Source organism: Corythoichthys intestinalis, chromosome 16 (assembly GCF_030265065.1).
Source record: "Corythoichthys intestinalis isolate RoL2023-P3 chromosome 16, ASM3026506v1, whole genome shotgun sequence".
Lineage (NCBI taxonomy): Eukaryota > Metazoa > Chordata > Actinopteri > Syngnathiformes > Syngnathidae > Corythoichthys > Corythoichthys intestinalis.
This window is the reverse complement of record NC_080410.1, coordinates 12117795-12133814: the sequence shown is the minus strand read 5'-3', so window position 1 is coordinate 12133814 and position 16020 is coordinate 12117795. Positions and strand designations below refer to the sequence as shown.

General features: G+C 40.8%; 1 protein-coding gene across 2 annotated transcripts in view; it reads right to left on the bottom strand.

Annotated features, from left to right (window-relative positions):
* Window positions 1-1754: 1754 nt before the first annotated feature.
* Window positions 1755-16020, bottom strand: part of tnrc18 (trinucleotide repeat containing 18) — a 110161-nt gene continuing 95895 nt past the window's right edge. For both annotated transcript variants that reach the window (XM_057860557.1, XM_057860558.1), the window contains exons 27-30: window positions 10927-12650; window positions 10623-10859; window positions 10480-10554; window positions 1755-3167 (exon numbers count right to left, since the gene is read on the bottom strand). In XM_057860557.1, coding sequence (XP_057716540.1) covers window positions 2961-3167; window positions 10480-10554; window positions 10623-10859; window positions 10927-12650 — 2243 coding nt within the window. In that variant the 3' untranslated portion in view covers window positions 1755-2960. The remainder of the gene's footprint in view (window positions 3168-10479; window positions 10555-10622; window positions 10860-10926; window positions 12651-16020) is intronic.

Below are 16020 nucleotides of genomic sequence, written 5' to 3'. Positions count from 1 at the left end.
CATAATTTTCAGGTTTAGACACGCCTAAACGGGAAGATAGTGCCTCTTTTTATGAAAGAAATTTCAGGATACGAAAGGAAAAAATACAGTATGGCTGGTACTCGCAGCTCCCAGAATTACTGAATGTAACATACTTAGAACTGCTCTGCCATTGGCTATTGCCTATCATTTCGCGCATCCAATTGGCTAAGATCGATCTATACTGTATGTGTATGTGTGTACCCAGTGTTCTCTTCATTTGCCCCTTGTGTTCCGACAGCTTTACGTGAGTGTATTAACTTTTAGTATATATACTTGGTTTTAATATTATGCACAACCTCTGATTTTATGTTTATTGTGCAATAATCTAATTGTAACATGTACTTGTTACATGTTTTGATGCATTTTTATGCATTGTAAAACATTTATGCCTGAATTTTGGGGGGCCTGGAACAGATTAGGGCATTCGCATGGAAAACGCATCTCTACTTGCAGAATTTTTACGAAAATACTTCCAGAACCAATTAATTTCGTAAGTAAGGGTACCACTGTATTTTTTTTTTTTTTTTTAATTTTTAAAGCAAAAAAGTAACAAAATAATGCAGAAATACAATGGCATTGCCAAAAGATACAAAAATATATACGGCGGAAAACACAGACAAGGCTGAAAAAGCAGTTTCTGCTCTTTGTACCTTGTCTTTAAAAGAAGCTGCTGTATTTTAAGCCAAAAGAACTGTTGTGATTGATAGAACAATATGTCTATATGCTGCCATAGCAGATTCATGGCGCATTAAGCCCCCGAACTATCTTTAATTTGTCCGTTTGAGAGCCTTGAGACCCCCGTTCAGACGTCGCGCAACCGCTTTTGTTTCAACCAAGCCATAAAAAGAAGGTAAGTAGTAATATTTATTATTTGAAATGTCTGTCATTTTTAGTTTAGAATCATTATTTGATGTGTAATACTTAGTTAAAATTAAAAAAAAAAAAAATATATATATATATATATATATATATATACATATTTTAAACTTTTAAATTATGTCACAATGAAAAAAAAGTATGTAAATAAATCACGTATATGAACCTCATACTTTTAAATTATGTCACAATGAAAAAAAAGTATGTAAATAAATCACGTATATGAACCTCATAACTATAACTATCGCTTAATTGTATTTTTTTCTGTTGCTGTCGCATTTTTCCGGATATTTTAGATGATAAATAATTGATCCAAACAAAGAAAAAAAAACGTTTAAAATGGTAAATATATGAAAATCTCGACCACTCCTTGATATCTGCGATTTCTGCATCGCGAGCCCTTGTTATATTATCATTTTTCACCCATAAAATCCCCCCAAAATCCGGCTGTGGCCATTCACAGCTGTGTCTTGACACTCAGTGATACATGCTACACGGAGTTTTTGGATCAAAAAGAGGTAAGTACGCTATAATATCTAATTAAAATCATGGCGTCTTTAAATATGCTCTCTCATGCTCTCACGGTTTTGCTGTTTAAAAAAAATAAACATATATTTTTTAAATTGCCACCTGTTCAAAATGTTTCTTTCTTGAGATTTTAAGCTTTCCAATTATGTATCACACATGCATATAGGACAATTTTGAAATTTGGCCAAATTGGGGGTCTTAGAGCGGAACTTTTCCGTTATACGTTTTTCACTCCACGACACTCCCAGGAAAAGCGGAAGAGGACATACAGTACTTTAAAAAGTACAGTACTGTAACATGTTTGGAACTTTTGTTCAAAAAAAAAAAAAAAAAAAAAAAAAAAAAAAAAAAAAACTTTTTTTTTTACCCCGGTACCGGATCGTGACTGTATCAGCAGATTCTGAAAATCAGGTGGCTCAGATGCAAAAATATATGATTGGGACATCCCTATATTGTACATCTACTAGTGATAAACTCATTTAGATTCACAACAGCAGGATGATTGGACGCCACGTGATTGGACGTATAGCATAATCTTGGGAAGGGGGACAGTTGTGGGATGGGATGCTAAAACGGTGACAATCTTGAGTAGGGCGACCAATGGTTGGAAACTAAATCTTGACGAGTACATATTACACTACATCGGATTGTTATTAGTACTCCCTGATTCCGTCGAGGTCATTTTAGTGCCGTATAAATGTCGGTGCAACACTAAAAACTATAATGAAAAAAAAAAAATCCACCCTGAGCATCGTACATTTGTGCAATTTGGTTGGTTGTTTGGTTAACCCAGTTTTGTTTCCCACAAAATGTGGAAATCTATTGCTTTGTCTCCCTCCCCAAACTCATCTTGTCAATATTAATTTCAGGGTGGATTTGGGTTGTCAGGTGGACGAAAACGGACAAGTGCTTTAAAAAAATATATTACAAGTCAACTCTCTATCTCTCTCTTGCCTGAGTGTCCGAGGGAGTCTGAGACAGTTTAACCTGCCTGAGTTTGGATTGTCAAGGGGAGTTGAGAGGCTAAAGGAACGTAAGTGTATCTTATTATTTAAGTGCTCTCTTTTTGGACAGCAAATTGGAGGGAGTCTACCTCTTTGCCTTTCTGTGCATTGCTTCCTCTCTTTGCATCTGTCGCTCCTGCTGTTCTCTAGATACATCGAAATGACTGAGACATGACTGGAACATCACCACGACAACATCAGAATCACAACCTGTGTCGTCATTCACATTTCATTTAAAGCTTCTCGACTGTTTACCTCTTAGAATAAATGTACTCCGACATAGCTATTACATGAAAAATAAGACACTCATATTTGCCTCTAAATAGCTTTCTGTTACACGTGAGTATTTACACAAGTGTGTTCATGTGAGTCATTCCAAGTGTTTGTGTGTTTTTTAACGAGCTCATCAATTGTGTCCTTGTAATACTATCTGCAGTGTCTTCTCACTAATGATCTCGGAAAGATCACCAGACTGCTGGTCGGGTCACATTTTGGTTGTAGGGAACTGCCAGCAAGTTTGTGTGTTTTGGCTTAGCAGATGACCGGGACCCCGTCCGTATTGAAGATCATGCCCGTGGTGGGCTCGTAGGTGCCGGCCAGGTAGTAGAGGTCCTCGCTCTCGGCGTAACGACGTGTGTGTGTCATCTGTTGGTACTCCTCCACTCCAACCACCAGACATTTATGACTGACTGTTTGAACGTCGTTCTCATCGCTGTGAGACGACTGGTAGAGGGCGCGCTGAACACAGGCACAAACAAACGAGTTCCAATATCAATATTAATTCATTCATCATTGATGATATAATCATAGGCGGAGTTTGACTTTTGGGGCAGGGGGGGCACAACATGTTGATGACCCGGAAACTCAGTGTCAACAATAAAATTAACATACAATATTTACAGTATAATAAGTTTAAAATGAGCGCTTTTTTGTTGTTTCCCATCGTTCCTGAGGGAAATTCAAAATCAGGCTGCTTAGGACAGCTATACTTTTCGCCAAGATTGTCATCCATTGAATATGGTACACTCGCCGGTGTCGTGCCAATGTATTTACCCCCGTCAAAAATAGTATCCCCTGGGCAGAACCACTGCGCTGCACTGATTTGCTTGATTTCGTGTTTTGGTGATGTAGTTACAGTGGGGCGAATAAGTATTTAGTCAAACACCAATTGTGCAAGTTCTCCAACTTGAAAAGATGGGTAAAGCTCAACCATGAGAGACAAACTGTGAAAAAAAAAAACAGAAAATCATATTGTTTGATTTTTAAAGAATTTATTTCCTAATTAGAGTGGAAAATAAGTATTTGGTCACCTACAAACAAGCACGATTTCTGGCTGTCAAAGAGGTCTAACTTCTTCTAACAAGGTCTAACGAGGCTCCACTCGTTACCTGTATTAATGGCACTTCTTTTAACTCATTATCGGTATAAAAGACACCTGTCCACAACCTCAGTCAGTCACACTCCAAATTACACTGTGGCCAAGACCAAAGAGCTGTCGTAGGACACCAGTGACAAAATTGTAGACCTGCACCAGGCTGGGAAGACTGAATCTGCAATAAGTAAAACGCTTGGTGTAAAGAAATCAACTGTGGGAGCAATTATTAGAAAATGGAAGACATACAAGACTACTGATAATCTCCCTCGATCTGGGGCTCCATGCAAGATCTCACCCAGTGGCGTCAAAATGATAACAAGAACGGTGACCAAAAATCCCACAACCACACGGGGGGACCTAGTGGATGACCTACAGAGAGCTGGGACCACAGTAACAAAGGCTACTAGAGGTGTGCGAAATTTCCGATTCTTAGATTATTCGCGATTCGGCCGTGGAAGATTCGAGAACGATTCACAAACATCCAAATTCCGATTATTGAAATATGTCAAGTAAAGCGGAAGTAAAACACACTCAGCGCGTCGCGCGGTCTGTAGGACACAATGAGTAACGGAGCGAGAGTAGCTAAATATCATGCTTGTCATTACCCGGCCCCTCGGGTAATGTCAATGCTCAACTCACGGCTCTAGCTCAACTCATGCCGCGAAATAAAAAAATACAACAACATACCTGACTGCTGCCGAAAGCTGTTACAAAGTACGTCCACAATACATAAAGTAAGGTAGATATCAAATTTACATAGGACTAGATGTAGAATAGACTCGGTGGCGATAGCAGCACATGTAGAGAAAGATAGATGCGAGCGTTAGTAAACGGCCGCCACCGTAAAGCAGTAGACTTTCCTGCAAGGCTGTTGTAGCGAACCTTCCAAGCGAACCTAATTAACTTTTTATCTAAAATACTCCTAAATCGGTAAAATATTGACTTGAATCTATCTTTAAAATAGTTTTAAAACTTTCACATGTCGAAAGTAGACAAAAGGGAAATTATGGAATAACAGGAGCAATTTTAACAACTTTAACGGTTGATTGATAACATAAAATTAATTGAATGTAGTTTAAAGCTGCTGATACAGAATGGGGATTTGAGTATATTATTTATTGTTTTTAACTGTTAACTTGATACTGAAATAGTCGTTTATTTAAGCCTGCGAGGCTTTTTTTTTTTTTTTTTAACAGTTTTTGTAACTAATGTACAAAACATTAGTAGCTAATAGCGGGGGTGGGGGTCATCAATAATCGATTTATAATCGAATTGTAGCCTCTGAATCGTAATCGTAATCAAATCGTTAGGTGCCCAAAGATTACCTACAGACAGCTGGGACCACAGTAACAAAGGCTACTATCAGTAACACAATGCGCCGCCAGGGACTCAAATCCTGCTCTCCCAGACGTGTCCCCCTGCTGAAGCCAGTACACATCCAGGCCAGTCTGCCAAAATAGAAGTTTTGGTAGAAACACAGGTTCTCGTGTTTGGAGGAGAAAGAATACTGAATTGCATCTGAAGAACACCATAACCACTGTGAGGTATGGGTGTGGAAACATCATGCTTTGGGGCTATATTTTCTGCAAAGGGACCAGGAAGACTGATCTGTGTAAATGAAAGAATGAATGGGGCAGTGTATCGAGAGATTTTGAGTGAAAATCTCTTTCCATCAGCAAGGGCATTGAAGATGAGACGTGGCTGGGTCTTTCAGCATGACAATGATCCCAAACACACAGCCAGGGCAACAAAGGAGTGGCTTCTTAAGAAGCATTTCAACGTCCTGGAGTGGCTTAGCCAGTCTCTAGATCTCAACCCCATAGAGATTCTGTGGAGGGAGTTGAAAGTCCGTATTGCCCAACGACAGCCCCAAAACATCACTGCCCTAGAGAAGATCTGCATTGAGGAATGGGCCAAAATACCAGCAACAGTGTGTGAAAAGCTTGTGAACAGTTACAGAAAATGTTTGGCCTCCGTTATTGCCAACAAAGGGTACATAACAAAGTATTGAGATGAACTTTTGGTATTGACCAAATACTTGTTTTCTACCATGATTTGCAAATGAATTCTTTAAAAATCAAACAATGTGATTTTCTGGGTTTTTTTTTTTTCACATTCTGTCCCTCATGGTTGAGGTTTACCCATGTTGACATTTACAGGCCTCTCTAATATTTTCAAGTGGGAGAACTTGCACAATTAGTGATTTTAGTGATTATTTGCCCCACCGTTTCTACGAGGTTTTAAAATATGGCCCATGCATTGAAAAAAATAATAATAATTCTGTCGTATAACGTAACTGCATACTGAACATTAAAAAAAAGCAATGTTTTATTGTTTTACTCGTAGGATGACCTATAACTGTTAATACTGTAAATAAAGTCCTGTATTGAGTTTCTCCAGTTTAATAAATGTCGATGTCCAAAATATATCCTGTGGTTCTTTTCTTTCTTCAATTAATTGTTTAAATCGACATAACTGATAACTAGTGTGTGTGTGTGTGTGTGTGTGTGTGTGTGTGTGTGTGTGTGTGTGTGTGTGTGTGTGCGCGCGCTCCAGCAGACAGGGGATGCAATTTTTGACGGTGGTAACTACATTGGCAAGACACCGTCTTTAGTGGGGCAAACTGAAACTCCAGTCACCATTTTGTCCGGCGTTTCATGGTCCACATTTTCAATCCTTGGTTCTTGCTCAGTAGTTGATGTCACTTTTGAAATTTTAGGTTTAAAAAAATTACGTATATCCATCTTGCCTTTTCGGTCCTCAGGCGGTTTTGGCTAAGCAAAGCAAATGACTGTCTAAGTTGCTAGTCACATGATCTGTTCGAAATTGTTATTTTTTTCAGTTCATTCATTTTTGTTTTTGTTTTATTACTTTATAACTTTTATAGACAATATTTTACCGGAAAACTCAAAATTTTGTAATAAAATATAGGAAGGTCAATTACATGCAATGACACTTTTCAGCCAAATGGGGGGGCCTGCCCCCCCCCCCCCCTTAAACTCCGCCTATGGATATAATGCTAACTTAATATACAGCAGTCCTGGAAGTTAAAACCACTCACAAGTATTACAGGGTTTCCACAGTTATTAGCAAACCTCATTAAATGCTTTTTAATGCAATCTTTTATGCCACTTTAAACTAATTTAATGCCAATATCCAACTGCAGATAGTGTCACACACACAAATTGTACGTAAAGTTGTCCAATGATGACTTTTTAACCGATATCCCAATATCAAAAAATCCAGTACCGATATAGGCGGTCGTAGACTTAACATATTATGGCTAATTGTATTGTGATGCCCCACTGGATACTTTAATAATGAGAAGTGTAACAACTTCAAGGTTTCCCAATAAACCATTTGTGAAACAGAGAACAACTTCAACTGAGATTTTGGGGAAAATACCCATATTTCACCACTATCTTCATTGTTGAAATGAAAATAGGGCAAACATCAGTTTTTTGGATCAAATGCAAAGTGCCAATAAGGCACTGTCATATCACATATGGCTCACACAGTGCTTCTGGCTCAAAATAACAACAAAGGCCAAAGCCAAGGCAAAGTACAATGAATGAGGTATGTAATGAGTTCATAATTCATTTTTTTTCAATCATTTGTTATTCATTTAGTTTTTGCACCAGGAAGGCAAATGATCTGCGCACATAACAAACCCAAAGCATCTTAGTTTAAAGACATTTAATGGTCAGTAAGCATAACTGCTGTGCTAAGCACTGACTAACCCTTGTACAATGGCAGAAGACATTCACTGTGAAGGTAACATGCATATTGGCCCGAAACCAATAATTAAAAACCAATGTTGACATTACCCGATATCATTTTAAAATGCTTTTATCGACAGATGTTATTGGCTACCCGATCATATGGAACAACTCTAATTGCAAGCTTTAAACAATGAATGTTATTACTCATTAAAAAAGGCAACTTAAACACAACTAACAGCTTTATGCAACTTCTGCTCAAGAGAGAACACAAGGCTCCGGAAGGCCATGCATGCATGGAGGAGAGCAGGCAGGAACACTAGCAGCCGATAGGTATTACCTTCAGCCCTAAAATTAGCAGGCAGAGTAGCTACCTGAACATAAGGTCAATTCCTCGGCTTAAGATAATGTAACTCTTATAGGTAAACACCCATAGTCTCACACAAATTTATCCAGCAAAATGAAAGTATAATCATGAAAAAAACTTCACCTAAGGGGAGATTTAGTGCAAATGCTTTAGTTCCTCTCTTTTTTTCCCCAACCAACGCTGTCTCAACGATGGGTCTCCGCACGCCGGCCATAAGAAGAAGTCAACGGCAAAACACACTCAGTTTACCCCCCTTCCTCACTGCGCCCTCAAAAATGCCTCGTTAAACAAATTTAATACCTATACCTTCATTATTGATGATATAATGCTGACTTAATATACAGCAGTACTGGAAGTTAAAACCCCTCACAAGTATTACAGGGTTTCCACAAGTATCAGCAAATCTCATTTAATGCCTTTTAATGCCACTTTTAATGCCACGTTGAACATATTTACCATATTTTTCGGACTGTACGTTTTTTTCATAGTTTGGCTGGGGCTCCGACTTATACTCTGGAGCAATTTATGTGTGAAATTATTAACACATTATTATATCATTTCACATGTTATTTTGGTGTTTTGGAGTGACACTGGTGGTTTGGTAAACTTGTTAGCATTTCTTTATGCAATAGTTATCTGAATAACTCTTAATACCTATGTTACGTTAACATACCGGCCACGTTCGCATTTCATTGTTGATGCAACATGTAACATTATTTTACTGTACACTTATTAAGCATCTTGTTCTCTACTGTATTTTTATTTTAAATTGCCTTTCAAGATGACATACAGTGGGGAGAACAAGTATTTGATACAGTGTCGATTTTGCTGGTTTTCCCACTTGCAAAACATGTAGAGGTCTGTAATTTGTATCATAAGTTCTCTTCAACTGTGAGGGACGGAATCTAATGGAAAAAAACAGAAAATCATGTTGTATGATTTTTAAATAATAAATTTGCATTTAATTGCATGAAATAAGTATTTGATACATCACAAAAATCAAACTTAATATTTGGTACAGAAACCTTTGTTTGCTATTACAGATACCAAACGTTTCCTGTAGTCCTTGATAAGGTTTGCACACACTGCAGCAGGGATTTTGGCCCACTCCTCCATGCAGATCTTCTCCAGAGCCTTCAGGTTTCGGGGCTGATGCCGGGCAACACGGACTTTCAGCTCCCTCCATAGATTTTCTATCGGGTTCAGATCTGGTGACTGGCTAGGCCACTCCAGGCCCTTAAGATGCTTCTTACGGAGCCACTCTTTAGTTGCCTTGGCTGTGTGCTTTGGGTCGTTGTCATGCTGGAAGACCCAGCCACGACCCATCTTCAGGGCTCTCACTTAAGGAAGGAGGTTGTCAGCCAAGATCTGGCGATACATAGCCCCATCCATCCTCCCCTCAATACGGTGCAGTACCCTTGGCAGAGAAGCAGCCCCAGCCTCTCTTCAGGTCATTGACCAGGTCCTGCCGTGTAGTTCTGGGATGATCCCTCACCTTCCTCATGATCAGTGATGCCCCACGAGGTGAGATCTTGCATGGAGCCCCAGAACGAGGCAGATTGACCGTCAACTTGAACTTCTTCTATTTTCTAATAATCGCTCCAACAGTTGTTACCTTCTCACCAAGCTGCTTGCTTATTTTCCTGTAGCCCATCCCAGCCTTGTGCAGGTCTATTATTTTATCCCTGATGTCCTTACACAGCTATTTGGTCTTGGCCATTGTGGAGAGGTTGGAGTTTGTTTGTTTGAGCATGTAAACAGGTGTCTTTTATACAGGTAACAAGTTCAAACAGGTGCAGTTACTTCCGGTAATGAGTGGAGAACAGGAGGGGTTCTTAAAAAAGAACTAAGAGCCGAAATATTTACTAGCTGGTAATGTATCAAATACTTATTTCATGCATTTAAATACAAATTTATTATTTAAAAATTATACAATGTGATTTTCTGGATTTTTATATTAGATTCCGTCCCTCACAGTTGAAGAGAACTTATGATACAAATTACAGACCTCTACATGGCTTGCAAGTGTGAAAACCAGCAAAATCGGCAGTGTATCAAATATTTGTTCTCCCCACTGTATGTGTTCTATATGTTGGATTTTATTAAGTAAATTTCCCCCCCAAAATGCGACTTATACAACGGTACGACTTATATATGGGTTTTTTCCTCTTCGTTGGGCATTTTATGGCTGGTGCGACTTATACTCAGGTGCGACTTATAGACCGGAAAATACGGTAATGCCCATGCCCTACTGCAGATAGTTTCACACACACAAATTGTAAGTAGAGTCGTCCGTTAATGACTTTTTAACCGATATACCGATATTATCCAACTCCAAATATCTGATACCGACATCAAACCGATACAGATGTATGCTGTTGTGGACTTAACATATTACTTTTAATTGTACTGTGATGCCCCTATTATGCGACTTGTTAACTTATTGCATATCACGACAGTCTTACTGTAAGACCTTCCACCTGATACAGATTGGACATCTACTTGTGATAAACTCAATCAAAGAGGTTTAATTTTGCTTTTAAGAGGTACATGATTGGACGTCTATTAAATCATAATCAGCATTCTCACCTCCATAAAGTCCTTGCGTTGTATAGAAGAATGCAGAGCTGCTGGTAAAGATTGCCCGCAAATTTGTTCCCAGTTCTTAAAAGGGAGAAACGTTCAAAATTAGAACAATGCTTCAATTTAGACTCATTCGGACTACTTTCTACCTTCTTGTCAGTAAGTTTCTTGCCGGGGTTGGTTTCCTCCGGATGGTAAAACCAGTTGACCCTGACCACCATGTTGCTGCCCCATGACTCCCACATGCTCTGGATGCGACCGATGAAGGGGAGGTTGGGCCTTCCGGCGGAAAGAAAAACGGCGCAGTCGCCGATGCGGATCATTTCTCGGCCTCGCACGATGGCCTTGTAGAACAGCTTTTTGGCTTTGCCCTTCATCCCTCGTCTCTGCGAAAGGAAAGACCGTGAAATACGGCGGATGATTCTCCGATTTGCGTGAGGTTTCACTGCTCACCTGAGTGGGTTTCCCAAACCATTTCCACAGCTGTCTGGCTGGAAGGAACGCCGAGATTTTAGGTCTGTTTTCCACACTAGGAAGGCGTTGGCGTTTGGCCAACTCCTTGGTGGTCGGGAGGTGGACCCCCTCTCTCCGCTTTGGCCTGCCCACTTTTCCCTCTCCTCCGTTGGGCTTCGGTTTCGGAGGACGGCCCCTTTGTCCGGAACCCTTGCCGGTGGCCGGTTTAGCTGCTTTCACTGGAACGGAGGGTGTCGGCGAGGTCGATGGGGAACGGGAGCGAGGAGACTCCTCCTCCTCTTCCTCCACTTTGACATCCACCTCTTCTTTAACTTTAATGTCCTCCTCTACCATTTGCTGCTCTTCTTTCGTTTGGTCCTGTGCTAATGGCACAGGAGAGGGCGGGCCCGGAGGAGGGGTGGGGGTCCTCTCTTCGTCTGAGCTGCAGGAAGAGTCATCGGTCGACGAGGATGATGAGGAGGAAGACGATGATGATGATGAAGATGAGGATGAGCCGGAGCAGGAAGATGAAGAGGAAGAGCAGCTTGAGGTGCATTTCTTCTTTTGCTTCACACTGCCTTTCCCACTTTCTTCTTCTGATTCGGAGCTGCTGCTGCTGCTACTTTGAGACTCTTCCTTCATCTTCATCTCCCGCCGTCTGTCTTCCTCAATTTGCTCTTCCTTCACGCCTTTCTCGTCCCTGGCATCTGTTTCCTGTCCTCTACCGCGGCTCTCGCCTCTCTCTTTAGCGAGCACTTGCGCGGCGTAGGCTGACTCCTTCTCCCGCAGGCCGGAATCGCACTTTGGAGCTCTCGGTTTGGATTTGAGCAGCTTCTGGTCGGCTGTGTTCACGGGGGTAGGCTCCCGTCTGACACTCTGGCCCTCTAGCAACATCAGCGCTTTGGTCTTTTTAGTTTTGGGCGAGGTCACGCCCTCGTGATCGAGCTTCACAAGAGGTTCGGCCGGCATAGGCTTCCGCTTCATCACCGCTCCTGGGTCCCCCTGTCTGGAAGTGGGCTTCAGCCTCGAGATTGAGTTAGTCCTGGATGCTAACTGCTCAGATGACATCTTCAGTTTGGGTCCAGGGAGCGTTGTTGATGATGACCTTGGCGTCAAGGAGGAGCCGGATTTGCCTGCTGACAGCCTCGGTCCTGGGCTTGGAAGGAGAACAGACCCAATGGGCCTGGAGCTGCCGTGGTGATCAGAGGAGGGTTTGTTTTTGGATACAGGATTGGAAGCAGACCTGGGATTTGAGGATAAAATAGGTTTCACTGCACTTGCTAATGTTGACATGCTGGGTCTGGACATAGCCCTGTTGGAGGTGACATTACTGCTGGTCTCTCTTTCTTTACTCTGTCCGTTATACGAGGTCAGATTGGGCTCGCTGTACAGGTCCACAGTCAGCACCTTTCCATACGTGGAAGGATAGAGTGAAGAAGACTGCTTAGCTTTAGGTTTAGCTTTAGCACCACAAGACAAGCTGATCTTTCTGGGTCCAACCGAGGTAGGACTACTTGAAGGGGATGCCATGGCGCTCTTTTGGCCTGGTTTTAATTGTGCTCCCACCGCGGGCCTCGAGGCAGGCCGAGGCTTCTCCTGAGCTGCTTTCTGGACTGACGATGCCCTCTCCTGTGCTCCTTTGCTCAAATCCTGGGCTTTGTCTGCAGGTTGGACAGATGATTGAGACTCTGTTTTCTCGTTGCAGTCAGAGTTTAAGGAGCTCTCTGGGTGGGGAGACGACAGTATAACATTTCAACAAACACTACTTAAATCAGTGTGGCAGTACTCAGACATCCATAATCACTGAGGTAAAAATTAGTTTACAGTTTGTTTTTCAAGATACGAGCAGTCTTTCGCACGATTTTTTCCAGAACAGGTAACAAATTAAATATAAATTTGGGTGGTCTGATACATGATCAATATGATAACAAACTATTAAACATTATAACAAATATTATAACACACAAGACAATGCAATTTCTGAAGATATCACGTGGGGATGCTTTGCTCTCCAGTGGATCACTTCCTGTAGAGCTTTAATCACTTTCTGTTCATTTTGGGGCATTTGGGGTCACTTCCTTGAAGTGTTGCTTTCCTCAACGATGATTAAACCGAAAATATTTTGTCCACGAAAAAATTTTTCATGATGATGATGAGACGATAACGAGCTAAAAACGTGTCTTGGGAGACTAAAACATAACGACACGAATGCCAGTTTTTGTCTGATGAGACGAGAATGATACGAAAAAGTGCTATAATTTCCGTCACATGTTCAGAATGTGTGACATTTCATGTGTAGTTAGCTTGCATCATAGCAGTGTCTGATTGTGCCACTCATGTGACGTGCTGGGCTCTCCCAACTCACTCACTAGTGTGCTCTCCAGTCTCCCCATTGCTTGTTTTAAGACTCACATGGTAAAATTGGTCTTCTTATCTTGGCAAGAGAGAATATGTAAAGTTGCTTTAGTCTTTAAAGTTCATATGACACAAGAAAGCATGTTTATTTCATATTACACGGGGTATATTATGCTCCAGAATGAAATGGACCACTTAGATGAAAGTGGAAGCCATCGATATATTTATTCAACTTTTTGAATCCCACGCCATGAAAATGAGTGACTTCTGGCCAGAGTCTAGGATTGAGGGAATAGGCGGATGTGACGTCAGCGAATGAGATCATCTTCACTACAAAGCCATACCATCGTATGCAGAAGGACTGCGGAATCAGCTGATTTTGCGGATTAAATTTTTTTTTTTTTTTCTGCATCACGCCAGCCCAATATGCCGCAGACCGTAGCTGCTATACCAGGAAGAGTGGTGAGAGCGTTTTTCGGTTTCCAAAAGATCCTGTTCACCACGAGTAATGGGCAAAACAAAGATGATGTCTCTCATTGACATCACATCCGCCTTTTCCTCAGTCTGAGACTCTGGCCGGAAGTCTCTCATTTTCGTAGCACGGGGTTCAAAAATCTGAACAAATATATTGATTGCTTCTGCCCACATTCAGGTGGTTTAATTCAGGAGCATAAAATATCGCGTGTAATAGGAAATAAACATGCTTTCTTGTGTCACTGGCACTTTAAAAAACTGTGCTGAGTGATCATCACTCATTAAATGTAACTTAGCATTAGCATAGCCTTCACGTTCGCATTAAGCTATTGCTAATGGTGAGCGTCCTCTTAAACTCTCGGAAAACTTTTTTTACATGAGGTTCGTGGCATCCAGGTGTGTATAATTAATTGGAAATAATGTGCTGTTTACCTGCTGGGTGTGTATTATCACGTGATACAGTGGGGAGAACAAGTATTTGATACCCATTGGCAGTGTATCAAATACTTGTTCTCCCCACTGTAGATTTGTAGATGCTTGTAGATGCTGCAATATGTGCTGGTCTGTCAATGTTCATTCAAAGGTTTTAGAGTGAAACTTTAGACTTTTACAGAAAAAAATATTTAGTAAACGTCAACTAAAACTAGACAAAATTAGTTTGAGTTTTCGTCAACCAAAACTACACTAAGACAAACATATTTTACTAAGATATGACTAAAACTAATAAGTATTATCGTCCAAAAGACTAAGACAAAAATTAAAAGGGCTGCAAAAACAACAATGCTTTCTTGTTAACTTATTGGGAGCAAATGATGCCAATGGCACTGAAAGATTGGCATTTACAGCCACCCCGACCAGTTTAAATGAAACTCAACTATCATTATCAATGAAGTAATTTTATGGCACTTCCTTGTCTAGTTCATGGCACTTAAAAACAGTAAGTAGTACAGAAAAAGAACAAAACCATCAAAAAGTGACCAAAAATCAATAGGAGGTGAAGCGAAATCAACAGAGAGTGACGAATAAAGAGATAGTACCCATAAGTACCATGAAATTAGCAACTCTATCACTAGTAGTGTTGCACCGATACCATTTTTTGGCCCCGATACCTGGCTGTGCAGTATCGGCCGATACTGATACCATACCGATACCACTTTGTTTTTAATACTTTTTATTGCATACCTGCTATAGGTGACAATAGTTAAATAAATCTTTGGCTCTCAAAGGCCAAAATAGTGAGAAATTTGTGAAATTGAAACATGTGTAATACTAGCCCAACAGTAAGAAAATGAAAATGAATGAATAATTACTAAACTTTTTTTAAACCTTGAGTTTTGGCTTTCAAAGGCAAAACAGTGCAACTTTCATGATATTATAAGTAATAATAATTGACCACAGCATCATGTCTTTCTATTAGGCTCCTTGTGCACCAGCAGCAACACACACTTAGCCACTTAGCTTGGCTTACTTTGCTTACTTCTACAGCACCTTTGAATAGGCTTGCCACCCGTCCTTTAAAATAAGCAATCGTTCTGAATTGGGAATTGGAAGTTGCGTTCCGAATTGACCAATACGGAATATATATAAACAGATATATTTCTATGCGTTTTAGGAGTTTTGGGGATGTCCCTTTTTTTCGTCGCTTGTAAGGCTTTGGGCGCGAGGGGAGCGTCCCTTATTTCTATTTCTGAAAGGTAATGCTACTTTTGAAATAGGTCTCAAATTATTGCAGCATTTCTTTCAGTAAAAGACATTAAAAGTAAAGTTGACGAACTGAACTGACAAAAGATTGTTGCTCTGGTCCAGCCCCCTTCCTCTTTGTGTTCACATGTTTTGTCTTCAAATGTTTTATCAGGTTCGAGGTATTGAAACTGGCCGATTGACATCAACCTATCGAAACTTCAAGGCCGCAAATCTTGCATGCAGCCATTGTACGCGACCGAGATTATAAACTGAAATATTTCCAGACCGTCAACACTTTCCTCTCATACTTTGTTTTTCCTACATATTGAAAAGCTGCCCCAGCATTGGTTAAGAGCGGCTAGTGGCGCGCTCTCATTGGTCTGGAGCAGGCCAATAGCGATAGCTACTTGGCATGCAAAGTGATCACGTGTCATCACACAACAGAGAGTGTATGGAGCTTCAGGAGAAAAAAAGGCTGCGGTGAAGTGTTATAATACTGGACCGGTAAATGGTATTGGCACCCTCTTGGTTGGTCCTCCCTGATACCGATATCACCGTTTCGGGCCGGATCAGCCCCCCCCC